The sequence below is a fragment of the Schistocerca piceifrons genome, chromosome 4 (assembly GCF_021461385.2).
Source record: "Schistocerca piceifrons isolate TAMUIC-IGC-003096 chromosome 4, iqSchPice1.1, whole genome shotgun sequence".
NCBI classification, from domain to species: Eukaryota; Metazoa; Arthropoda; class Insecta; order Orthoptera; family Acrididae; genus Schistocerca; species Schistocerca piceifrons.
The window spans coordinates 63599023-63625713 of NC_060141.1; the positions used below are offsets into that span (position 1 = coordinate 63599023).

At 42.6% G+C, this 26691-nt stretch overlaps 1 protein-coding gene across 1 annotated transcript in view; it reads right to left on the reverse strand.

Moving 5' to 3' along the window:
- The window catches only part of LOC124794890 (protein adenylyltransferase Fic-like), a 91985-nt gene that overhangs the window by 45249 nt on the left and 20045 nt on the right, over positions 1–26691 (reverse strand). Inside the window, exon 2 of the mRNA XM_047258587.1 lies at positions 2281–2657. Coding sequence (XP_047114543.1) covers positions 2281–2657 — 377 coding nt within the window. The remainder of the gene's footprint in view (positions 1–2280; positions 2658–26691) is intronic.

Sequence of the window (26691 nt, forward strand, 5' to 3'; positions counted from 1 at the left end):
ATGTAGGGCATGCTGGAAACACAATTTCCGCCTCCGAATTCAGAGAAACTAATGTTGGAAGGAGGTATCCAAATGGCTGGTGCAGTAGAACAGCTGCTGAAGTCATTTTCATTGTGGTGTGCAGCATGTTTGGCAACTGGACAGCTGCCAGTAGACAGTTGGTAACATGTTTTGCCCACATATAATGCTGCACAATAATTGCAGCATATCTGGTATATCTCAAGACTGCTTTTATAGGGTAAGAAATGGTTGTTAATGGACAGCAGTAAAAGGTGGTCGGTGGGTGTATGGGACAGGTCTTGCATTTTGGTTGTCTACATGGTAATTACCCATGTGGTGCAGGATTATACTATAGTGTAGAAAAACAGCTTCCGGTTGTCTTGGAGAGGATAAATGCAGGTCCTGTATGGTTTTCAAGGGAATATTATCCATTCTTCTTGTAAAATAATGGCAAGTTCAGGTCACGATGATAGAGGTGGATAGGTATCATGCACCCTTCTCTCCAAAGCAGACCACAAAAGCTCAATAATATTGAGTATGGTGGCTGTGGTGGTCAAGGGTGTTGCAACTATTCATTCTCGTGCTCACAAAACCAGTCCTGGACAATGAGAGTGAGTTAACTGTGGTCCTGTCATCTTGGAATACAACATCACCATTGAGGAACAAAAACTGTACCATGGGGTGGCTCTGATTACCCAAAATATTTAACAACCCTTTGCAGTAATGCCAGCTTGCAAAGTAACCACAGGGGTCAAGGAATACTGCAATATAACTGCCCAAACAATCAATGAACCCCCACCATGCTTCACCTTTGGCACCAAGAAGTCTCCATTGATGACTTGGAACAGGATACGTTAGGTATAAATTCCAGAACTAGGAAACTGTATGAAACAAGACTCATCCAAGTGAATGACATTCTTCCTTTTTTTTACAGTTTTGTGTTTTCTTTTTCTTAATTAATAAAAGGTTTTTCCATTTTTATCCATATTTTGCAGGTTTGAATGAGATTGTACTCCATACATATAAAGTTTGAATTAAAATGCCTTGAGTTTCATTTTTTTCGTATTTTATTAACTTGCACAATGCATTTTAGACCCTGTGGATCCATCTTCAGGTGCAATTCCTCTAATATATAATTTACATTTGCTCTGGAGTGAGGTGAAATGCATTTTCTGAACGAAGAGGGAAGAACATTTTTAATCTTTTGAGGTCAGCATAAGTTGGTTTTTTCATACAAGGAGTTTTGCACAAACATACACCTTGAGTGACATGGTGTACGACAACAGTATGAATAAACCAATGTATGCTGACATCAAAAGGTTAAAAATGTTCTTCCTTGTTTGTTCAGAAAATGCATTTCATCTAACTCAAGTGCAAATATAAATTAGGTATTAGACAATTTGCACCTGAAGATGGGCTTACAGAGCCCAAAATACATTGTGTAATTTAATAATGCGAAAAAAATTGTGACTGAAGGCATTTTTATTCAAATTTACTGTGTACAATGTTTTAAATCAAGAAACTCGAAATTTTACTCATATTACAATTTGATTACTAATTAATGAATTAATGCATGAGGGGGGAAAAAGTAATTTTTCTCAAAGATCAGCAAAGATATTGTCTTTGTGTAACAGTTTATCTGAAGGAGAAGAGAAGAAGAAGAAAATTCCCAAACAACAGTGATTATAATTTTAAACTGTGAGGCATGACTCTCAGTAAGCTTCAAAAATCGTGGAAGAGCATAAAGCACATTAGATGTAATTACAGACTAACATTAATTGTGTTGCATCTCAGCAGTTTTCAAATCTTACTGGTTGCACCTGGAAGCTAACCCAAATAGAATGGAATCCCTTTGTTCCTCACAAACTTAAAAACATTTGTAAGTACATTATATGTTAGTGCACCTTCCTGTGATGTTTCTTGGGTAATGCTAAATTTGGACTATTTACCCCTCTGTGAAGGAGGAGCAACAATCAGGTAAACAGATATAAAGGGCAAGATGGGAATGAGTAAATTTTTCTACTATTAATAAAGCTATTTTTCTGAGTACACTGATACAAATACCTATACTCTGCACAGCACTTGTGGCACAGGACTATCCCTTTAAAAACGTATTACAACTTTTTGAGCCCATGTGGCAAACACACAATATTCAATTTAATGTCCACACAAAAGTGGGAACACAAGAGATGTTTTGAAACTAGCTAACTTCTATATTGACTGAACTTTTTTTCCTTTTCTGCTGGTCAAAAGTATAAACAATAAATAAAACAACATTACCTGAAAATATGCTTCTTTTTTAGCACGGCGAAAAGCTGAATTAGAATCTGGAATTGCCGACAGTCGATCACGTTTTTCATCAATTCTTCCTAAAGTAAGTCGATCCATTTCTTCAACAATACGAGCTGTTCGTTGTCTATTAGCCAGGGCTCCTGAATGGCTAGGTGATACAGTTAGTGCTCTAAAGTACAACTGATCAGCCATTACAACATCATTTTGAGTTTGTTCTAAAAATTCACCATAATGGTTTAAAATATCAGGATGCTTCGGAGCAAGAGCAACAGCATGTTCAAATAACTTCAATGCTTTTTCATGTTTTCCACTATTTTTCATCTCTAAGGCAGCATGTAAAGAACAGACAGCTTCTGAATCCAATCCTGCAAATAATTACAGTGAATTCTTAAATGGTTGTGATAGTAACAACAAGAGTAGGTACATGAAAACAATAAGTAACTGATGAACATACCACTGAAATACAATTAGCATAGCTCCGCAATTATCTAATTTCAGTTTTTGGAATGTTACATTACAGCAAAAAGAATAATTAAACAGAAGGTGCAATATCATCTTACGATTCCAGGCAATAAATTAATAATTAATGCTTTCTTTTCCATCAAATTTTCTTATGATATTTCATTACTTGAAACTCTTACACGTTTGGTGCTCAGCAGGTTGTATTTGTTAAAATATTTAACAAATCTTATTAATTATTTCAAACAAACAATGAAATCCTGTCATCATTACATACAGAAATTTACAGAGCCATATAAAGGAACTTCCATTAAGACTAATACTTTTAAAATGATAATTTCCAGTTTCTAATATATTTTTTGTGCACTTTCATGTGTGGAAATATCCAGTACAATTTGCTGTTACCCCATGCAAGAGCTCATGCTTCTTGAATACTTGGAAATCATCAAAAAATTTCACCAAAGTGACAGCTCAGTTGTGGTTACTCACCGTTTGTTCACCGGAGAATTACGTCACCACCTACGTTTCTCCAGTCAGGCTTATGCTGTACTATGGCCACAATTGAGAGAGATTTCAATCTGTACAACCAGAAGCTACCAAGAAGACAATGTAAAGCGTGAAGTGTGGAAAATATCACAGCAATAGTGGCCAATACTGAGGAAGAGCCAAGTGTGTCAGTTTCAATATGAACTCAAAGGTTGTGCCTATCTGAGACATCAACCTGGAGAACCTTGTAAAAGGATTTGGGTTTGCATCCATTTTAAGTTGTATTGACTCAAGAGCTGAGGTCAAATGATCACAGACTGTATCGTGAATTTGCTGATTGAGCCACACAACAGTTGGATTCTGATATTAATTTCACCGGAAAAATCATTTTCTCAGGCAAGGAGCATTTTTGCCTCAGTGGCTTTGTGAATACACAAAATTGTTGTTATTGGAGCGGGAAGAACCCACAAATTATCCGTGAGGTGCCATCGCATTCAGAAAAACTCACTGTGTGGTGTGATTGATAGCGTTTTGGCGTCATTGCACTTCCTTTATTTTGAGATGATGAAAGAAAAACCACTGGCGACTACTACAGAACCATGTTATTTGAATTTCTATGGGCATAACTTGAGACCACAGATGTTGAAAACATGTAGTTCCAACAGGATGGTGCTATGTGTCACACACATGATGCTATGTCCGATTTACTGAGGGAGAAGTTGGGCAACTGAATCATCTAAACACGTGCATCCACAAACTGGCTGCGGTTACATCAACACCCAGGTCTATGCTGACAAGCCATAAACTTCGGAACATTGGAGGAAAACATTCGTCAAGCTATCACAGACCACTGATGCTGGACAGAGCGATTTACTATTGAAGCCATTGTGTGTGTGTGTGTGTGTGTGTGTGTGTGTGTGTGTGTGTGTGTGTGTGTTCAAAGTCATGGTGGACATTTGAACAATATTTTGTTCAGAACATAACTGCAATTTCTAATCTTGAAAATAAAGCACAGTTTATATGCTGAGTGTTTTTTAAGCTTCAGTCTTAATGAAACATCCTTTAAACCCACATGAGTACTTGTTCAGAGTCTACAAGTGATGAGCATGGAGAAAGTAGTAAAATGGTGAACTGAACTCGTTCAAGTTGGCAAGTTGTGGCTTATACTATTACTGTGTCCAGTACTGGTGCCATGGACAAGTCCATCTTACAAACTGAAAATGGACAGTATCAATTTAAGCTGAGCCTACCATTTCTGTGACAGTCATACGTCACTAAAAAGTGAGATATTCCACAATTATGTACTATATCTTTCGAACCAATCTGATGTATCATCTTTCCACAGGACAAAAAAGTCTCATTCTCTGAAGTGTCCAGATTTATTTATGTACTCTAGAAGGTTGAGAGGAGCATTATAAAATACAGGAAATCCTTCTATGACCAACTCTTGCTCTCTTTAAATGGCCATCTTACTTCTTCCCTTACAACAGAGAACAGAGATTGGTTTCCAGCTGAACATATGAACATTAACTTCCTTAATGCTTCACATCTACATCATATTACAGAAACTGGATGATAAGAGGATGTGTGTATGTAACTAACAATACTAACAAACTGCATAAATTAGGATCATAATTCCTTTCCATTATGTCTGTGTATAGCTTAGTAGGTGGAGTACTGTCTATGAAATGCAGTGATCCACATTAAAGTCTTCCGAGATAGCCAGAAGAAAGCACACTGTTTAGCTACTGTGTGCCCACAGTAAAAGAATGTGAGGTGCCATGGTGGATGGGAACAGCTTGATACCAGACATGCAGTTAACTAACTAAGTGGGGAGACGAGGGTCTGACAGAGAGTATGAAGTTTGAAAGGAACTATGGATCGCAAGCAACTAATCCACAATACAAGGGGTGAAATGGAAAATATTTCATTCTGCAGTTGACTTCCTTTTAGGTAGATGTGATTCCTGAAGAAAGTATTAAAGGAGGAAAAAAATTACACTCAATCCTTGTCACCAGTATTAGTTAAGATTACTATAAGACTAACATACTGTTACTAAAGATGTAAGGTGTCACTTCCAGCATATATTTTCAACACAGTAAGAAATCTCTGAAGAGTCATAGATATCCTTTGAGAAATGATTCTATCAATGGGCACTGCGAGAACAGAATATGCCAGCAGGAAACACACACATCAAAAAAAGTTGTGCATCACCTCAGTTCTGAGAGTTCCAGAACCTGTACAGAAAATTGGAATAGAGATCAACATAAATATCATTTCTGCCCTTTTTACTGCCCATGAAAAACACACTTTGCTTGTTGTACCACCATACAGCGAGACCTTCAGAGGTGGTGGTCCACCCCAAAACAGCAGGGAACCTCCACCTTGCTGCACTCGCTGAACGGTGTGTCTAAGGCGTTCGCCCTGACCGGGTTGCCTCCAAACACGCCTCTGACGATTGTCTGGTTGAAGGCATATGCGACACTCATCAGTGAAGAGTATGTGATGCCAATCCTGTGCGGTCCACTCGGCATGTTGTTGAGTCCATCTGTACCGCGCTGCATGGTGTCGTGGTTGCCAAGATGGATCTCGCCATGGACGTCGGGAGTGAAGTTGTGCATCATGCAGCCTACTGCGCACTGTTTGAGTTGTAACATGACGTTCTGTGGCTGCAAGAAAAGCATTATTCAACATGGTGGCGTTGCTGTCAGGATTCCTCTGAGCCATAATCCGTAGGCAGCAGTCATCCACTGCAGTAGTAGCCCTTGGGCGGCCTGAGCGAGGCATCTCATCGACAGTTCCTGTCTCTCTGTATCTCCTCCATGTCCAAACAACATCGCTTGGGTTCACTCTGAGACACTTGGACACTTCCCTTGTTGAGAACCCTTCCTGGCATTAAGTAACAATGCGGATGCGATCCAACTGCGGTATTGACCGTCTAGGCATGGTTGAACTACAGACAATACAAGCCGTGTACATCCTTCCTGGTGGAATGACTGGAACTGATCGGTTGTTGGACCCCCTCCATCTAATAGGCGTTGCTCATGCATGGTTGTTTACATCTTTGGGTGGGTTTAGTGCCATCTCTGAACAGCCAAAGGGACTGTGTCTGTGATACAATATCCACAGTCAATGTCCATCTTCAGGTGTTCTGGGAACAGGGATGATGCAAAACTTTTTTTTATGTGTGTAAGATCACAACAGATTAATGGCCACTTTAAGAATTATTAATAAAAATGTGTATACATTCCATATTAATAGTTTAAAAAACATGCAAGAACATGCAGCTCATATTATTTACCCAGGCATCAGACCATGAATAATGGTGAATACGGCAAACACAAAATGAGTTTCAATCAGATGGAATTTTGATTTTCGCACAATTTCAGCTGCAGTGAAAGTTTCATTTGCGACACTTAAAAATTAATTCTCCAAGTTCATATTCTTTTTCCAGTTGTTCTCCTTTGTAACATTTTATTCCACATTTTTTATTCAGAACAAATTGAGATTCATGATGAGGCAAAATGAGTTAGATACTCAATTTCTGCAAATAGAATTTACGGCTCACCAATGGTCAAGGGAACTTAATTACCAATGCGGCCACAATTTACTAGCATGTCTTAACTACGCACATCAAAACACTTGACCATATGTTTTGTATTTTGCCTGGAACAGTTTAATTATGATGTACAAGTAAATGTGAAATCTGCGTGCACTGAGAGATGCTGAAAAAAAAATCACAGTCAAACTGTGAGAGATTTATGTAAGCTTGACAGTTGATTTATCACAAGTTATACTAACTCTTATAACAAATTGTATAATCTGTAAATAGATATAATAAAGTAGTTGCAAAAAATGCAGGAGATATGCATAGTGAGAGAATACAAATGTGAGATGAGAAATAGGGACTAATCTCTTCAATAATCACGGTTGCCAGAAGTTTCCCTAAGTGAAATTCCCAGATATTTCCCTGATTTCTAGACAAGTTTTAGCATTTTTCCCTGAAAAATTTTGAGATATCAAGGGTGAGAAAGACATAAGTTGACCAAAAAAATGTAGGAACTTCTGTATTTCTAAATGCATGAGCAAAGATCTTAAGTACTAACACCATATTTTGTAATGAACTGTATTTAGAAGGAGAAAGCAAGCCAAATGGTATGTGTGTTTCATTAAGACCACTGATGTTATTTTATTTCAGTAAAACAAAACACATTTGGTGGCAAAAATACGCATTTCCTTGGAGTCGCAAGACAGCTTTAAAATACCTTCGCTGATTTCAGAAGTAACCTCAGACTAATGTAGGCCTCCTGCAAGAAGTGTATAAGGCACGGAAGAGTTGTGTAAACCAACATTATAGATGACTGCCAAAAAAAATGTTGGTTCTATTATGTTCATTATTGTCAGTTATTACACACTGTGTTATCTCTATTATTTTAGTGGTATTGTGTGTCTGCCTGCTTAGCTGAGTGGTAATGTGTTTACCTACCATGCATCGGGTCCGGATTCAATTCCCAAGAGTGCTGGAGATTTTCTCCACTCGTGGACTGGGTGTTGTGTTGTTCTCATCATTATTTCATGATCACCGACATGCAAGTTAGTGAATGTGGTGTCATTGGAATGAAGACTTGCAACCTGGCAGCCGACACCTGAATGAGGACTTGCAACTCGATGGCCAAACATCTCTGGATGGGGCATCCTGGCCATCAATGCCACACAATCATTTCATTTTACAAGCATTGTGTGATTTTTCTTTCGAGAAATATATGAGTACATAGCGTACAAACTGCCAGTGACTGCCACAATTTTCTTCTTCTTATCGTCCATACTTTCTAATACATGGACTATTTTCAAAGTGCCACATGTACTACAATATATAAAATGTCTATAAAATGCCACACTGTACAATGTACCTGCCGTAAGACAGCAGTTTCTGAAATCTGTTGCCTGTGGCCTACGGCCTGTCGAGGAGCACCACAGTCCTGGGCCCACGGTGAAAATCCGCCGCATTAAGCCACACACAAACAGACTCGGCCTGCGTGCAGACCGATGTGACTAGATCTGACAAGCAGGGCCTGCACATTAGTGGAAAATGATGGGCTTCAGATTGACAGGCCCGTTCTGTGAGAGATACCCACAGAAATGGGGTGCGGTTTGGCCCGTTGCGGAAGTCCATTTGTGTGCCAGCTATTCACGTGTCACAGACACTATGTTGATGAAATGAGACTGCGGTGATCTATCCGAGCAACAGAAAACTTTCACAAATACTCTGAATCAGTACTAATAAGGATAGGTAACAAATCACCATGAAGATGATCGCTGAGCCACAGATCGGTATGTAGAAAAGACTATCAAACTCTCACAACTAAATTTTCGGCCATGGCATTTATCAGAAAACGAGAGCACGCACATTCTCACATCATCAGTCAGACACAACTCATGCACACATGACTGCTGTCTCTGGCCGTTGTATCAATAGTCTCTGAGAATCAGATCCAAACAAACCACTCCCCACACCTCCCTTACTCTCGTCGGCAGCTGCTAGGCTAGCGGTGGCAGCACTGACTGCAAACTGAGGGGAAGGGTAGAAGGGAAGAAGCAGTAAGAATGAGGGAGCAGGAAAGCAGTGCATGTACTTAGCTGCACCCAGCCAGCGACAGTGCACGACATCTCAGTAAACATAAATGATATTTTTCCAGTGTTTCTTTCAAATTTCCTTGATATTTCCCTGACATGTCTCAAATTCCCAGATTTCCAGAACTTCTGGCAACCCTGATTAAGGAGGCAAGGTTAGCTGTTGAAATTTTAGGAACTGCTTGTGCAGCCGAAAGAAAGCAGTTTATAGACACAAACTGAAAATGCGAAAAAGTGAGAAAAGAAACACAAATCAATGTGTGTATATACTGATTCTCTTGCCTTTCTGCAAATGGTTAAGCCAGAAGATAAGTTAAATGCCGATCTTTCATAATGAGTATGTACGACAATTTACAAAGAATTTGAACAATGTAAGAAAAGACAGATTGCTACTTACCATAATGAAGGCACATCAAGTTGCAGATAGGCACAATTAAAATACATATAAAGCTTACACACACACACACACACACACACACACACACACACACACAAAAGCACATCTCATGCACACACGACCACCAACTCCAGCGTCTCAGGTTGGAATTTGTGGCATATTGAAGTTTCAGAAAGTACTGACGACAATACACTGTCTGGAATTTTAAAGTTATCACAGATCTGCACATGGAGTGATGGAGTAGGCAGTCGTGTATCCATGAGGTGTGCTTGCTCGTGTGGGTGTGAATGGTGTGCATAAGTTATCTCTTACTGACAAAGGTTGTGGTCAACAGCTTTATGTGAGTGTCTTTTAATTGTGCCTGTCTGCAACTTGACACATCTTCTTTATGGTAAGTAGAAAATTGTCTTTCCATACATTGTTGATGTTCCTAACTGGAGTTTCCATTGTTGATATAAGGAATTTGAGATCAGTATGATGAGAATGATTGTAATGTGCAAAACTTTATGAGGGACCATCCACCTTGAAGTATATGTTGGTAATGCACCTGGATTAGATCACACTGCTTCAGGATATTACGATTCTTGGGAGACTTATCAATAAAAAAGACTCTACCATTTTGTATGCAATATATATAAGATGGGCAAAATACCCTCAGACTTCAAAAATGAAGTTATAATCTTAATACTGAAGATGACAAGTGTGAACATCACTGAATTATCAGTTTATAAGACATGGCTACAAAATAAAATAAAATCACAAATTACATACAGAAAGATAGAATGATTGACAGAAACTGAAATGGAGAAAGATTAGAGTTCTGAAGAAACTCTTCTAAAGCCACGAGGTTATACTGACACTAAGATTCATCCTACAAGGGAGACTAAAAACATTATTAGCATATTTGAGCTTCGGAAAGTATTGACCAGAATATGCTCTTTGGAATTCTGAAGTTATCAGGGATAAAACACACACAGTGAAAGTTATTTACAGCTCGTGGAGCATATGGACACCAGTTTTGAGAGGCAAAGGACATCAAAGAAAGTAATTTGTTGAGATAGGTGCAAAGTAAAATAAGGAGAAATTTGAAAAGGGAATTAAAGTTCAGGGAGACGAAATAAAAAAAACTACTTTCCATTGGCATTGGCAGAGAAGCCAAAGGACTTGGGAGATCAGATGAACAGAGTATGTAGTGTCTGAAAAGAGCTTATATTGAAACAAAGGTAATGGAGTGCAGCCAAATTAAGTCAAGTGTTAAAGCTATAAAAAATGGAAATGTCGTGTGGCTAGGGCCTCCCGTCGGGTAGGCCGTTCGCCTGGTGCAGGTCTTTCGATTTGACGCCAACTTCGGCGACCTGCGCGTCGATGGGGATGAAATGATGATGATTAGGACAATACAACACCCAGTCCCTGAGCGGAGAAAATTTCCGACCCAGCCGGGAATCGAACCCGGGCCCTTAGGATTGACAGTCTGTCACGCTGACCACTCAGCTACCGGGGCGGACTGTTAAAGCTATGAGCACATTTGGCTATTTGTGCAGCAAAATGTAGATTGACAATGTCAAGTAAAACTTTCATGAAAAAGAAAACAATCAATTATTGACAAAATAATTTAATCGGATAGATAAAAAAACCTACTTACCAAACTGTGGAAGAACTCACACATAAAAGACGGTTGTAATTGACAAGCTTTTGGAGCCAGTGGCTCCTCCTTCAGGCAGAAGAGTTGAAGGGGGAGGAAGAGGGCTCCAGGAAAAGGATTGCAGAGGTCTAGGAAAAGGGTCAATTTTGGGAAAGTCACCCAGAACTGCGGGTCAGGGGAGACTTACCACACAGTATGAGAAGGAATGACTGACTGTTGGAGGTCTACATCGGACGAGATTTGAAAACCTGAGAGCTTAAAGATGGAAGACAGGGTAATACACAGACAGAGATTACTGTGTAAATGTCACGCATGAGTTAATAAGAGTGAAAAGCTAAGTGCATTGTACGTAACAGAGGTGAGAGGAGGCAGTGAAAAGTAGACGGGTAAGACAATGAAAAACTTAGAAAACTAAAACAGAGTAAAGCAAAGACTAGTTACTGTGAAAAAATGCTGAGACAGCAGAAATTAACTTAAATTAAGGCCAGTTGGGTGGTGAGAACCAAGGATATGTTATAGTGCTAGTTCCCACCTGCGGACTTCTGAGAAATTGGTGTCTGGGAGAAGAATCCAGATGACACGTGTGGTGAAACAGTCACTGAGGCCACAATTGTCACGTTGTAGAGCATGCTCTGCAACAGGATATCGTGAGTCGCCAGTATACACCCTTGGAGTTACTCCAAAAGGCCTAACACTGAAAGTCCCTGTTTCTGTATGTAATCCTAATCTACACCAGGCTCTTTTACAATTTCAAATACACCAATCTCTTGCTCTTATGCAGCTAATCTTTGACCTATATGCCTCATCAGCCAATGTCCATTTTACCGGACTTCTCTCCTTCTACAAAATCCTGCAATTATCTGCCCCTCATGTGGTGTCATCCATCAAACCAACTTCAAACTGCAACAACATGCCACACTTCAACCTAAAAAGCTATCCCACCTTCTCCTGAACTACCTGGACAGTAGTGTTTCCCTTCATGTCCTTCTGCAGCTCCCTAAACAGCCACATCATTAACCACCACTCCTATCCTACAAACTGAGCTTGGCTAACTCCCTTAACATCCCACAGCCTTCACCACTGCCTCCCAGACCAAGAATAACCCATAATCACAAGAACCAGTCACAGCAGTACAGTGTCCTTAACTTCTCATCTAAAGCACCCTCTCCTCCTGAATTATCTGTGTTTTCTAAGTGTCTTACTTTCAGCTCTAAACCTGAAATTGATCATGCTGCTTTGCTGGAGGACCTCCTTTCCTTCATGCATAACATCCATTGGAAATATCACTTCGCAACCAAATCCCAAAAACTTTCCAACAGCAAACCTGATATTGAACCCTGCCTTGAACAGTTCAGGCCACGATCCCCACTTGTTGCATCACCACTACCTAAAAAGCACCCCTTACATGCCTCCCAATAATTCCTCACATCCAGCATTGCTTCACAACCCTTCCTCAGGTCCCCACAACACGAGCCTAACCTGTCCTCTGCAGAATGCCAGGCTCTATGCTCCTGGAAAGCTCATGACTCCATCATTACCCTCCCAGCAGAAAAAGGATCTACCACTGTAGTATATGACCAACAGAAATACATTAGCAAAGGTCTATGCAGCTGTTTGACACCCCTACATACAGTGTATGCCATCAAGATCTCATCCCTGTGATTCAAACTGACCTGCAGTCCCTCCTTAACACCTAAGGCCCCCCACAAGGACTAACACCCCAATCCATAGAACTTCTCACCCCACCCAAACCACACAAACCCACTTTTTACCTTCTTCCTAAGATCGACAAACCCAACCATCCTGGTCGTCCTATAGTTGCTGGCTTCAAAGCACCCACTGAACGTAAATATGCCTTAGTTAATCAACACCTACAACTGATCCTGCTTTGACTCCCTTCCTATGTCAATGATACCAACCATTTCCTAGATCGTTTGAAATTCGTGCCAGTCCCACTCCCACCACACACCTTGCTTGTCACCATTGATGCCACCTCCCTCTAGACCAACAACCCCATGAACATGGTCTGTCTGCTGCTAAACATTTCCTCAGTTAGCACCCACCTGATTCCAAACTTATGTCATCCTTCCTACTAACCTTAATCAGGATTATACTTACCAATAACTACTTCACCTTTGAGTGGCAGACATACAAACAGATCAGGGGTATGGCCACTGGAACCAAGATGGCTCCTTCCTATGCCCACCTCTTCATGGGTTACTTGGAGGGCACTTTCCCGGGATCCATAAGTCGTCAGCCCCTGGTTTTCTTTAGATACATTGATGACAGCTTTACCATGTGGACTCATGGTGAGGCTGACCTGTTAAAATTCCTGGAATCTCTGAATACCTTCTCCCAATTAAATTTCACATGGTCCTATTTCAAATCCCATGCCACTTTCCTTGATGTTGATCTCTTGATCTCGTCCTCACCGAAGGTCAGCTACACACTTCCATCCACAGTAAACCTACCAACGAACAACAGCATTTACATTTTGACAGTTGCCATCCTTTCCATGTCAAATGTCTTCCCCCCCCCCCCCCCTTCTGTACTGCCTTGGCATCCAAAGCAAACGTATTTGTTCGAATGCATACTCTTTACAGCAACACTCCATCATTCTCACCTCAGCCTTCACTGCACGTAATTACACCTCCAGCCTAGTTAAAAAGCAGATTTCCTGGGCCATCACATCCAATCCTGGTATTGCTGATCCCTCCAAAAAACAACTTCAGAACACAGCACTGGTGACTCAGTATTATCCTGATCTGGAATGTGTTAATCAGCTACTTCAACAAGGCCATGACTTCCTAAAATCGTGCCCTGAAATGAGATCCATTCGGTCCGAAATTTTGCCCACCACACCTAGAGTAGCTTTTATCGCCCTCCCAGTCTTCACAATATTTTTGTCAGACCCTATGCTACCTCAACACCCTCTCCCTACTCTATGAGTCCTACCCCTGAGATCTTCCCCCTGCAAGACTTGCTCTATGCATCCTCCTACCACCGCCTATAGCAGTCCTGTAACTGGAAAAACATATACTATAAAAGGGGGAGCCACCTGTGAAACAACACACTCATATACCAGCTGTTACGTAAACACTGTTCGGCCTTCTACATAGGCATGAATACCACCAAATTATCTAATAGGCTGAATAGACATCGGCAGAGGGTGTATACCGGCAACTCTCAATATCCGGTTGCACAGCACACTCTGCAACGTGATCTCGGCACCTGTTTCATAACATGTGCCATCTGGATTCTTCCCCCAGACACCGGTTTCTCAGAACTCCGCACGTGGAAACTAGTACTATAACATGTCCTTGGTTCTCGCTACCCTCCTGGCTTTGATTTACGTTAATTTCTTCTAAGTGTTTCTTTATATCAACTACCCTTTTCTGTTTTAGTTTTCTACATCTTTCATTGTCTTACCCGTCTATTTTTCACTGCCCCCTCCCACCTCTGTTACCTACAATGCACTTAGCTTTTCACTCTTATTCACTCATGCATGATGTTTCAGCAGTAATCTCTGTTTGCATATTACTGTGTCTTCCACCTTTAAGCTCTCAGTTTTTCAAATCTTGTCCAATGTAGTCCCCAATAATCAGTCTTTCCTACTCAACCTGTGCAGTAAGTCTCCCCTGATCCGCATTTCTGGGTGACTTTCCCAAAATCTACCCCTTTTCCTAGACCTTTACAGTCCTTTTCCTTGAGCCCTCTTCCTTCCCCTTCAACCCTTCTACCTGAAGAAGGAGCCACTGGCTCCAAAAGCTCACCAGTTACAACTGACTTATGTGTGAGTTCTGCCACCACCTGGTGAATACATTTTTTATCTATACAATTAAATTATTTCATGAAAAAGAGAAATACGTTTACATCATACACAAAATTAACTGTTAGACAGTCTTTTCAGTTAATATTTGTTTCTAGTGTAGTATGGTACAGAAGGATGGCAAACAGGTATGGCTGTAACTGGTCAGTTGTAACTGTCGTGTTATGCTTAAAGGAATGGATGAAAAGCAGATCACTAAATCATATGCAAATAGTGAACCTTTTTAGAGGCTTCCTTAACACAGATGAAATGCTGCTAACAGCTGCTGCAAAAAGGTTTACACTTAAAATACTCCCTTTGGGGGACACCATTTTACCTGGCAACATGTTACATGTCTTGAAATCTTTAACAAAGAGGACTAAAGAAGTAAGTTGACTGTGAATGTCTTCAAAAGCCCCTTGTCCATAGGATCATGCATTGGCAGTTATAAAGAGCACTCCGTTACTTTCATATATGCATACATGCTGACAGTAACTGCTTTTAATTCAGTAACATGTGGAACTGGCAAAGAGTGGTATGATTCATTAACAAATACAGCAACCCCAATTTGGACCGACAGAGACTCAATGTGAACTTGTCACTACCAAGGTCAGTCCCTTAGGGTGGACAATAGTACCTTAGCATAGGTGTGTAGACATCTTAAAATGTGTTTCATCAAAACACAGGTAACCTTTGTGACAATTTTATTGAGAATAGAAGGAAACATATCAAACACTGGGGGCTCCAATATTTTACATGCCTTCCTTGCTTCATGATAATACTGTTCACTGACCTTAGCTCTTGATTTATTTCCCTTGGGAAAACACACGACAGTCTTTCAATAAGTGACTACTAGACCAAATGATGCGAAATTGAGGGGACCTGGATGGCGTTCCTGGATCTTGCAAGAGTGGTCTAATTTTTCCACAGGTTGGTTTGCTTCCACATGCAACTATTGTGTGAACTTCTAGTAACTGTCACAACACATGAGATTCAGGATACCGAGTTGTACATTGGAAAGGATAAATACTGTTTTAATCTTTCTAGGCAATTTTGGACTGTCAATGGCAAAAATGGAACTCACTGTTTTTCCATCCCTCTGTTTATGCATTTTATTATACTGTGTATGTCTGATACTCTGCAATCTTCTCACTCTTTCTACAGGTCTGATGTCGGATGTACGTAAGATATTTGCATTCCACAAAACCCCTGCTGAAACTGAGGGTTTTGTGCAGATCTTCTGCAATTGGACACTCCCTTAGCATGTCATTTCTAAGTAGGGCAGTAGCTTGTAGAGGTGAATTTGTTTCAATGAAAAAATTCCATTCTGGAGTCTATTCACAGATTTCAAATCCCCAACATGGCCCCCCAGAACCTTTATGGATGTAAAATTGGGAAAAATTTACAAGTGATTCAAACACATTTTCTATAACATGAAATAAGTCTCGAGACACATTTAACAGTTCTGAGAAATGGGGATAACATTTTTTCTCAAAGTTATCAAATGTGGTGCAATACTGTATTCAAGGCACAAAGGTGGGATGTCTTCAAGTCTTTTATGTAGCAAAGATGCAGAGGGGCAAATACCCCTAAGCTTGGACTAGAAACTTGTTGTTGAAAAAATTGAGGGGTAGAGTCCAACAGCATTTCATTAAGTTAGTTTATAACCTCTCAAACTGTTATATTTATCACTAGATAAGAGTGTAATGTTATATTTTAAACACAGAAATTACAAACCAAGTTTCTATAATATTATGAAGTACCTATAAAAATATTATGTAAATAAGAATGTCAAAAACCGACCAATGAGAATGTTTCTTGTTGGGGGCAGGAGTGATGGAAAGGCTTGTGAATGCACCCCGCAGAAGGTTGCCAGACACGAAAGCACAATACAGTACTTGGGTGGTACATTGCAGCCCGCAGAAGTTCTGCGATGTGATGTAACAAAGGAGTATGCAACTTAGGCTTCACCTGACTCTGCCATTACAGGCAATGCTTCTGTCACCATATTGGAGAGTCCAGCTACAATTGTGGGCTAAGTCAGCTCATAAAGTCTAGGCTGCATGAGTACTAGGCTCAAACACAATGACAGTTGCCATTTGCAGCACAATAAGAGGAAGAGACCACTACTATCTCATGAAATGACCTGTAAATTCACTAATTTGCTGAAGAACATTTTAGTAACTGACTAACTCTGTAGCAATGATTCAGAATTTTTTTATTTGCTCGAAATATTACAGTCACAAAAGATTTTAGAACCATTTATTTTTCATCTCTCAAAGCCTTGAAAATTACTGACCCTGTGCATGACAAACTTCATTCCAAAAATTTAAGTGAGGAACAATATCACATGAGGCAGGGAGTTGCTTGACATCATCTTGTCAAAAGCAGCACCGTGAAGACCACAAGTAAGTGAACTTCACATATACCTAAAACTGTGATGATCTTAACTGCAAACAACAGATTCTTACTTGATTAATTATGCTGCTGTTGTGCCTTGTAGCAGGAACTGTAAATAATAAGTCTCTCAGTAGTAGTTTATCAGTAAAATTAATAAGAACTTTCACTAATTTTTATTTGTTTATATGTGCCCTTAGCTTCTTCCTCGAAGTTGAGAGTTGTCTTTCAGCATTGATGTCCCGTGAATTGTGTTCAGGGATCAGGCCGATCTGGAATTGTGGTTTTAATGTACAAATTTTTACTTTGCAATGACTCCGCTACAACCAAATGTGTAGCGGACAGGAGGGGAGGCTGCAGTAAAGGGAAAGGGGCAAAGATTGTGGCGCAGTTTGTTGGTTCGTTTGGAGAGTAAAGGGACCAAGTTACAGTGTCATCAGTCCCTTTTTCCACATTCAAACAGGTTTCAGGTTTAAAATATTCCTGAGAGGAGTCACGGAAAGTAAAACGCTTAAAACTAACTTCAAACCACACTGAAGGAGAAATCGAAAGAAGCTAACTAAAAGGGCAAAACACACACTAAAAGGAAAAAGTAGTGGAAGGTATTAAAATAATATAGCAGATGGCATGGGCTGGTTGATCACAGAAATAAAAAAAGGATGAGCCAGCCACTCTGCAACACACCAAAATCTCCAGCCTATAAGACAATGGTAGAGGAACACAGATAGGGAAATAACAAATACCAAGGCAAACAAACAGCAAAGAAAGAGAGAGTAAGACAAAATGCTGGGAGGGTGGAGGCCTGGGAGGGAAGGCCAGACACCCACCCTCGTGAATAAATCATAAACCAACATCAGCCATTGAGGCATTGTCTCCCAACACTGCTGGCAGTGTGGCTGGAAGGTTAAAAATCCACCGCAGAGCTGCTAAAATTGGGCAGTCTAACAAGATGTGGATGACAGTCATGTGGGAACCTCGCGATGGAGGAAGTGACCATGAGTTATCCATGTATGGCTAATGCGGAGCTGCGAAAGGACAATGGAGCCCCTGTGAGTGGCTCACACAGATGAGTGCCACCATGATAACACGTAACTTATTTGGTGTACTGTATCCCAGATCTCCAAAAGCTTTACGGAGGAAGACCAATCAGACATCAGTCTTCGGCAAGCGATCTCCAGAGTTGGTTTACTGGTAGCCTGTCAGCAAGTTCATTTCCAAGGATCCCGACATGTCCTGGGGTCCAAATGAAGCACACAGAATGTCCACTGTTTCTGAAGGCATTAAAGTGATCCCTGGATAGTCATTACCAAAAGATGGTGAGGGAAGCACTGGCCGAGGGCTTGTAGGCTGCTTAAGGAGTCACTACAGATGACAAAGGACTCACCTGCCCAGGAGCAGATGTGCTCAAGAGTGTGAGAGATGGCTACCAACTTTGCAGTGAAAACACTGCAGCCATCTGGCAAGGAGCACTGTTCAGTACGACCAATGTGAGTGTAAGCAAAGTCAACATGACCATCAACCATCGAGCCATCAGTGTAGACTATTTCTGATCCCTGGAACTCACCTAGAATAGAGAAAAATTGCTGGAGCAGGGCCTCAGGTGGAACTGAGCTCTTTGAACCTCGCAATAGGTCCAGACGACGCTTTGGCCGAGTCGTGGACTATGGAGGCATACATTAGTGGACCCACACAAAAGCTGGTAGAGGGAAAGCGTTAAGGACAACAAGAAGTGACCAGTCATGGACTGCAATTGGAATCCCTGATCTAGGCCACCATTGCAGTACGTGAACTGCCGTGTCAGGGGAAGGGAAACGGTAATATGGCTGGTGAAGCAAACTATGAATGTGGGCGGTATAATTCGCAAGCAGTTGCTCTCGCCTAATCTGTAATGGAGGAAAGCTAGCTTCTATGAGGAGGCTGTTCACTGGACTGGTTCAAAAGGCTCCTGTCACAAGCACAACACCACAGTGGTGTATAGAGTCCAGCAGCTGCAACACTGAGGGTGATTCTGAACCATACACTAAGCTCCCACAGTCAAGACAGGACTGCATAAGGGCTTTGTACAGCTGCAGCAGTGTAGGGCAATCAGCACCCCTGTTGGTGTGATCCAGGCATCAAATAATATTAAGATGCCTCAGCACTTTTCCTTAAGCTGACGAAGATGGGGATGCCAAGTTAAGTGGATGTCGAAGACCAGTCCCGAAAAGTGGTAAGTCTCCACTACATTAAGTAGTTGGTCATCGAGGTAAAGTTCTGGATGGGGATGGACAGTACGATGATGGCAGAAGTGCATCACCCATGTCTTGGTGGCTGAAAACTGAAAGCCACGAGTGAGGTCCCACGACTGTGCCTTTTGCATGGTTCCCTGCAGTCAATGTTCAGCAACACAAATAGCAGAGGAGCAGAAGGAAATACAAAAATGGTTAGTATGTAGGAGGAGAGATACTGAGGACCCCACTGCTAGTGCGAGACCATTAACGGCAATTAAAAAGAGGGGGTACTCAGGGCAGAGCCCTGTAGGACCCCATTCTTTTGGATACGGGGCGATCTGAGGGAAGCACCAACTTGAACTTGGAAAGTGCGGAGCAACAAGAATCTCAGGAGCAGGTGTCAGAAACCCCACTTGTGCAGAGTAGCAAGGATGTGGTGTCGCCATGCAGTATCATAGGCTTTTGTCAGGTCAAAAAAGATGTCAATAAGGTATTGTCGCTGGGATGGCAGACTCCAGGTGGACCAAGTCGTCAGTGGTGGAGCGCCCTTGGTGAAAATCGCACTAGGACGGAGCCAGAAGGCTCCAAGAATCAAGGAGCCAACTCAACTTCCAGCTCACCGTACATTCGAGCAGGTTGCACAGAACGTTGGAGAGTCTGATAGGACAATAGCTATCCACATCCAGTGATTTCTTATCAGGCTTTAGCACTGGAACGATTATGCTTTCCCGTCATTGCCACAAGAATTCATCATCGCTCCAGATGCGGTTGAAGATGGCAAGGAGGTGGTGCTGTTAATCCACTGACTGATGTTTTATCATTTGGGAATGGATGAGGTCTGGTCGATGAGATTTTTCAAGACAGTTGGCAAGGGCACTGAGAAATTCCCACTCACTGAAGGGAGCATTATATGCCTCAGGGTGGCATCGAGCAAAAGACAGATGCTGTCATTCCCACCCACTGTTTGAGGAGACAAAAGGAGGGGCATTAATTCTCAGATGCACAGGTGCGAGCATAATGCTCGGCAAGACGTTCTGCAATTACATCTGGATCGGCAGATACAACTACCTGTGTGGAAATTCCAGGTTTACCTGTATGGGTTTGATGACCCTAGAGGCATCTGAGCTCACTCCAAACCTGGGAAGGAGAGGTTCATGTTCCAGTGTTGAAGATGTATCATTCCCAATACTCCTGCTTGCATTGGTTGGTGAGTTGATGGACCCGAGCTCAAGCCGTTTGAAGGCAATGAGGTGCTTCAGCGACGAGTGGTGTTTATGACATTGGAGGGTCTATCTATGGTCTCTAATTGCCGCAGTGACTTCCACTGACCATTAAGGCACTGACTTCCACTGGGTGCAATCTTAGGAACAAGGGATTGCCGATTCAGCTGTGGCATCAATGGTTGTAGTGCTCATTGACATTGTCATGCAACAGAGATTCAGCAGTGGTAGCAGAGGTGAAAGCCTCCCAGTCAGCCTTGGTAAGAGCCCATCTGGGCAAGTGTCCACGTGAGTGACGCTGTGGGAGAGGCAGGAAGAGTGGAAAGTGGTCACCACCACGCAAGTTGTCATGAGCTCTCCAGTGGATGGATGGGAGGAGGCCAGGACTGCAAACTGAGAGATCAATGGCCAATATGTGCCATGCGCCACACTGAAATGGGTGGGGGTACCTGTATTTGGGAGGCAAAGGTCGAGTTAAGTTAGTAGATTTTCAGCATCTTTACCACGGCCAGCAATACTGGTTACACCCTACAAAGGGTTATGGGCGTTAAAATCACCCAGAAGTGGAAAAGCTGGGGAGAGTTGGTAAATGAGTGCACCCAATACATGGTGCGGCATTTCACCATCTAGAGGAAGGTAGATGTTACAGATGGTAATGTCCTGTGTTGTCCTCACCCTGACAGCCACAGCGTATAAGGTGTTTGAGGAGGCACAGGTTTGCTAAAGACAGAGGTAAGGACATAGATGTAGGACTCCACCTGACATTCTGTCGGTCAGTATGGTTTTTATAGTATCCCATTAGCCACGAAGGGCAAGGGTTCAACACTGCAGTAAACCAGGTTTCCTCAAGGGCAACACAAAAAGCATGTGTAACTCTTAAAAGTTGTTGTAACTAAGGGAGGTGGAGGAAAACAGTTCCACAGGAGGATGCACTGTCAGTCATCTCGGAAGGCATGAAGGGAAGGAGAGGTAGTTTATGTTCAGGGTCACCTGCTGCCACCTGTCGAGTGGTGGTGTCCAGCACTGTTGTGTCTGAGGCATCAGGGAGATCTAGCTCCTTGGGGGATGCCAGAATCTCCACCTCGTCCTCAGTTTCAGAACTGTTTGGGAGTGTCCCATTTCTTAGTTTTTTACCAGTCTTCTTCTTGGATGGTTTAACCTGTCACTGCTCTTTAGGAGCTTTTCAGGAGGGCTTCTTGGAAGTAGCTTCAGATACAGATGAAGCCCTTCGACCAGCAGCTTGTGGCTCCTTCAGCCACTGGCTGGTGTCCACTTTTGCACTTGGAAAGCCAGAGGAGGCTGTTGCTTCTCCAGCTGGGGGAAGAGACCGATGGATCCAGCATTTGGGAGGTCGGTGCTCCCGAAGGGGAAGCTTTGTGAGGAACAGAATATATGCTCCCAACCACCAGGAGGGAGGGGCGGGGGGGGGGGGGGGCAACGGGGGGATGGAGGCAGGTGGCTCTGAGAGGCCACTGTAGAATGTTTAGAGGAGACTGTCATTGCTAAGGAGGGTGACGTTGTTGTGGCAGTATGTGGAAGACAATAGCAATCGAACAGGGTGCAGCCTTTCATATTTCTGTTCAGCCTCTATGTAAGTCATCCTGTCCATGGTCTTGTACTCCGTAATTGTCCTCTCCTTTTGGAGTACTGTGCAGTCTGGCGAGCAGGTGGAGTGGAGTTCTCCACAGTTGACACACATGGGAGGAGATGCACATGGAGTATTCAGATGCAGTGGACGTTCGCAGTCTCAACATGTCGTGCTGGAATGGCACCGAGAAGACATGTGCCCGAATTTCCAGCACTGCATTGGGGGAGAGACGTATGGTTTGATGTCACATCGGTAGACCATCACCTTGACCTTTGCAGGCAATGAATCACCCTCAAAGACCAACGTTAAGGCACCAGTACCAACCGTGTTTTTAGGTCCCCTATAGATGCACCAGACAAAGTGAATACTCCTACATTATAAATTGACACATAGCTCCTTGTCAGACTGCAAGTGGAGGTTGCAAAGAAAAATGATCCCCTGGACCATGTTAAGGATTTTATGGCGGGTGACCAAAACGGCAATATCACCCAGCTTGTCACATGCGAGTAACGCCCGTGACTGGGCTGGGGATGCTATCTGAATTACATCTTCTGACCCAATTGCAGGTTTTGAACAGTGCAGCCACCTCCCCATTACCTATCCTCCAGGGGTCCTTGGTAGCCAGAAAGGACACTCCTTCAGTTCTGCTGCACACTAAATAACGAGGTGAATACGCCCATCTTCTCTCTGTAGCCATATGTTCCTTCCATGGTGTAGTTAGGGAGGGGAAAGACTTGGTGTCATATGTCACAGCATTGTATTCAACCTTTCCTTTCTTAGACTCTGCAGAGGCCATTTGGTCCTCAGCAAAGGATGACTTGATCCACTTCATTGTGGGTCATTCACCCTGATGCCACCCACTATGATCAGGGACTCTTCCCATGGGTGCCACCCAGTCACAGCAAAGGTCACCTGGTGCAATGACCTTAGCTGGGAGTCTTGATGTCCCATCTGCTCCTTGGCATACGGGGGGAGTTTTCAGCTCAGGCACCAGCAGTGTGATCCCTGAGTGATCAGGGGGCTACAAACATGAGGGTACATGACAGACCCACCACGATGGACTCGCTGCCATGCTGGATACTGCATGCATGGAAATCCCATATTGTCATGGGAGCAAAAGAGGACTGCAGACAAGCGATGGAGATTATGCACCCCATAAGGTGCTCTCACCCAAACAGCTGAAATACGGGTGCAGTGGTAGTGCCATGCCAATATTAGGTGCAAAAGATCATAATACATGAGGGATATATAGTGCATCACTTAAGGCGTCCTTCCCCAAATGGCCTGCACTTCAGAAAAATTTGGACAATATGGAGGTCAAACCTGAAAAGGGGACCATAACGTATTAGGCAGAAAAGTGGGACACTCATTTTACTCGCCTCTTACGACAGGTAGGAATATCTTGGTCCTATTCTAACCCCAGAACCTCCAGGAGGGGGAGGGGGGCACGTGGCATGGCCTGTTGCTGAGAGTGAAAATTTTTTGTGGAAGGGTTTATGATCTCTAGTGAAGAAGGAACAGAGAGTCACCAGCTGGCTCCTTAGACTGTGCTTTTCTATCATTGATATGTTTTACTCTGAACATGCAGATGTTAGAATAATGAATATGTTGTAAACAAAACAAAGTCTGATAGCAACAACATTGTAGGGACCTGCAGAAAAAGAAAAGGCAGTTTTGTGGCAATGCTTGATGGACTTTAGGTCACATTGTAACATATCCCAAGTGTTAGTGAGCTTTAAGTACTTGTCATGTCTTATTATAATTCGAGAATTGCTGCTGTGGAGAGAGTTTGCTCTTGTTTATTTAACTGGACGTGATCACTGTTACTCACCAGTGGCCTGCAGCATGCTCTGTCTACTAGGTACTATAGTGTCCTCACTAGCCGCAGGGGCAAGATGTGTTTCATCAGACAGTGCCCCACATCCATGAGCAAGCCAAGTACAAATGTTGTGTGGCAGGTGCCTCAAAGGTTGCCCTTCAAAACTGTTTTCTTGCAATAGCTATTTACCCCACTGGTGTGCTACTCATCTTAGGGTTGAGTTTTGATTTGTATCTTTCTCACAATCCAAGTGGTTGAAATATTCTTCACTGGCATGACCATGAAACAAAATTTCTCCGTGGTGACCGGTGTGGTACTTCATAAAGGCTGTGGAAGGGACGCAAAGTACATTACGAAAATATTTGTTTTCTGTTAAAATTCAGTGGTATACTGTGACAGAAAAGTAGAAGTATTCCAAAATATTTTAGAAACTGCAGGAGGCATACACTGTGACTTACATACAGCCCTGATTAACAAGTGATGAACCTGTATGTGAGATCTTTACAGATTGCATTGATTGACTGTTCTGTTGGTTCTTGGTAGAATATTTTATATATACTAGAGTAATATTGTAGAATATTACACCAGTGTTGTGTTTCATTCATAATCCTGACAGCTTGCTACACCACATGTTGTATGAATATGCTTAATGCCATACAAGTGAGGCCTCCCCTCTAAGAATGTCTACAAATTCTCACAATGTCTGTGCTGGATACAGACTGAAGTCTGGGTTGGACATTTGAGGGGAACATGAAGGAAGTGGGAATAGCAGGAATTTATTGTACTGAAATGATACAGAAAACACAGAAATACATTAAAGCCATACTGTAGTGAACGGGAACTACCACATGCTTGGACAGAGAAATCACATGTAGATATTAACCTGAATATATCTACAAGGAAGGAGGGTTACTGAGTAATATCCTATTGACAATGAGGTTTTTAGGGAAGAAACATACACTCAGATTGAATAAAGAAGGGGAAAGAAATAAGCTGAGGCCTTGTTTAAGAAACTTCAGCACTTGCCTCAACTGTCAGATATCACTGCCCTGCGATTACAACCAGGCACATGTCCTGTATTTCTGACAATTATTTCTTCAGTGAGAACAGAATTTGTTGCTCCCCTTCCAGAGCCCATTTACTCCAAGCAACAGTCAAGTTGCACAGTTTACTTCGTTCCCATCACCTGCCATTCATCATCTCTTCACCTGTCACTTCTGCTGAAGCCAACATGTTGTTCATTCTTTGGGTGTACTGCCTGTGGTCTGAGTCTTCCTAACACAATGTTTCAACGTCATAACTTGGCATCTTCATCAGGTGTTTCCTCAGACTGGTTGACAAGTTGACCGTGCCCCATATTTATGCCTGGGCAGGGACTGGTGTCCCTACGCCGTCTGCACCCATTGCGGCTGTTTCTGGCAGTGCTATTTGTCTCTAGGCATTTCACCTTTCGTCCGCACCTGTTTCTGCAGTTTTCCCAGGTGGTGGCTGGGCCAACGCATTCCCTACTAGGTTCATGTCCACCAAGCGCGTTCTCAGCACTATCGACATGCTGCAAATATTTCTTATGCTGTTGGCGACCGCTGCAGCTTTCTATCATGTCCCTGTAATTCTCCTGGCCTTGTGGGTTTTGTACACCCCTACAAAGTGCACTGTCTGCCGAATCAGGCTGCTGTGGGAACTGCATATTCTATCTGTGCATGCTGCAGCAACCTTTCGTAGCGGTGGCCGCCGTCTAGAGTTCTGTACTGTGTCTGCTGCCAGGATGTATAGTGCCAGAGGTTTTGAGTGGTTGATGTTGTTCCTTCTCTTGTCTGTGAACACTACAGTTGTCTCCCAAGGAGGTAGTTGTTGCCTGGTGCTCCACAAGAGATTTTAACCCGTTAATTATGCTCCTTGTTGTCTGTGGCTTGTTACCGGAGAAGGGATAGATCTATTGAAATCAAGATGTAGAGAAAGTGATCAACCGGGAAGTAAGACACCAGATCAGTACAGCATGGAATCCGGCTTTCACAATTACTATATAAATAATGGAAAAAAGTCCCCTTCTCCAGTAATGAACCTCAGACAACAAGGGGGTGTAATTAACAGGATCAAATCTCTCACAGACCACCAGGTGTCAACTAGCTCCTTGGGAGACAACTGTAGCACTCATGGACAGGGAGGGAACATCAACCACCCAAAACCTCTGGCACCACACATCCTAGGAGCAGACACAGTACAAAACTTCAGATGGCGGCCACTGCCACGAAAGATTGCTGTGGCATGCATGGACAGAATATGCAATCCCCACAGCAGCCCAATTCTGAAGACAGTGCACTTTGTAGGGTTGTAGTGAACCCACAAGGCCAGGAGAATTACAGGGGCACAATAGAAAGCCACAGTGGTCGCCAACAGCATGAGAAATGTTTGCAGCATGTTGATAGTGCTGGATAGACCTCTAGTGGAAGGGGAGCCAGTAACGAATGCCTTGGCATGGCTGCCACCAGGGAAAACAGCAGAAAGGGGTGTGGACAGAAGGTGGAATGCCTGGAATGGCTGCAGTGGACGCAGATGGCGTAGGGAACACCAGACACCGCCCAGGCCTAAATACAGGAAACGGTCAGCTTGGCTACCAGTTGCAGGAAACACCTGATGAAGACTGCAAGTTTTGATGTCAAAATATTGTGTCAGGAAGATGCCGACCACTGGCAGTACACCTGATTCCACGACATGAAACTGAATCACCAGGAAAGCCTAAGA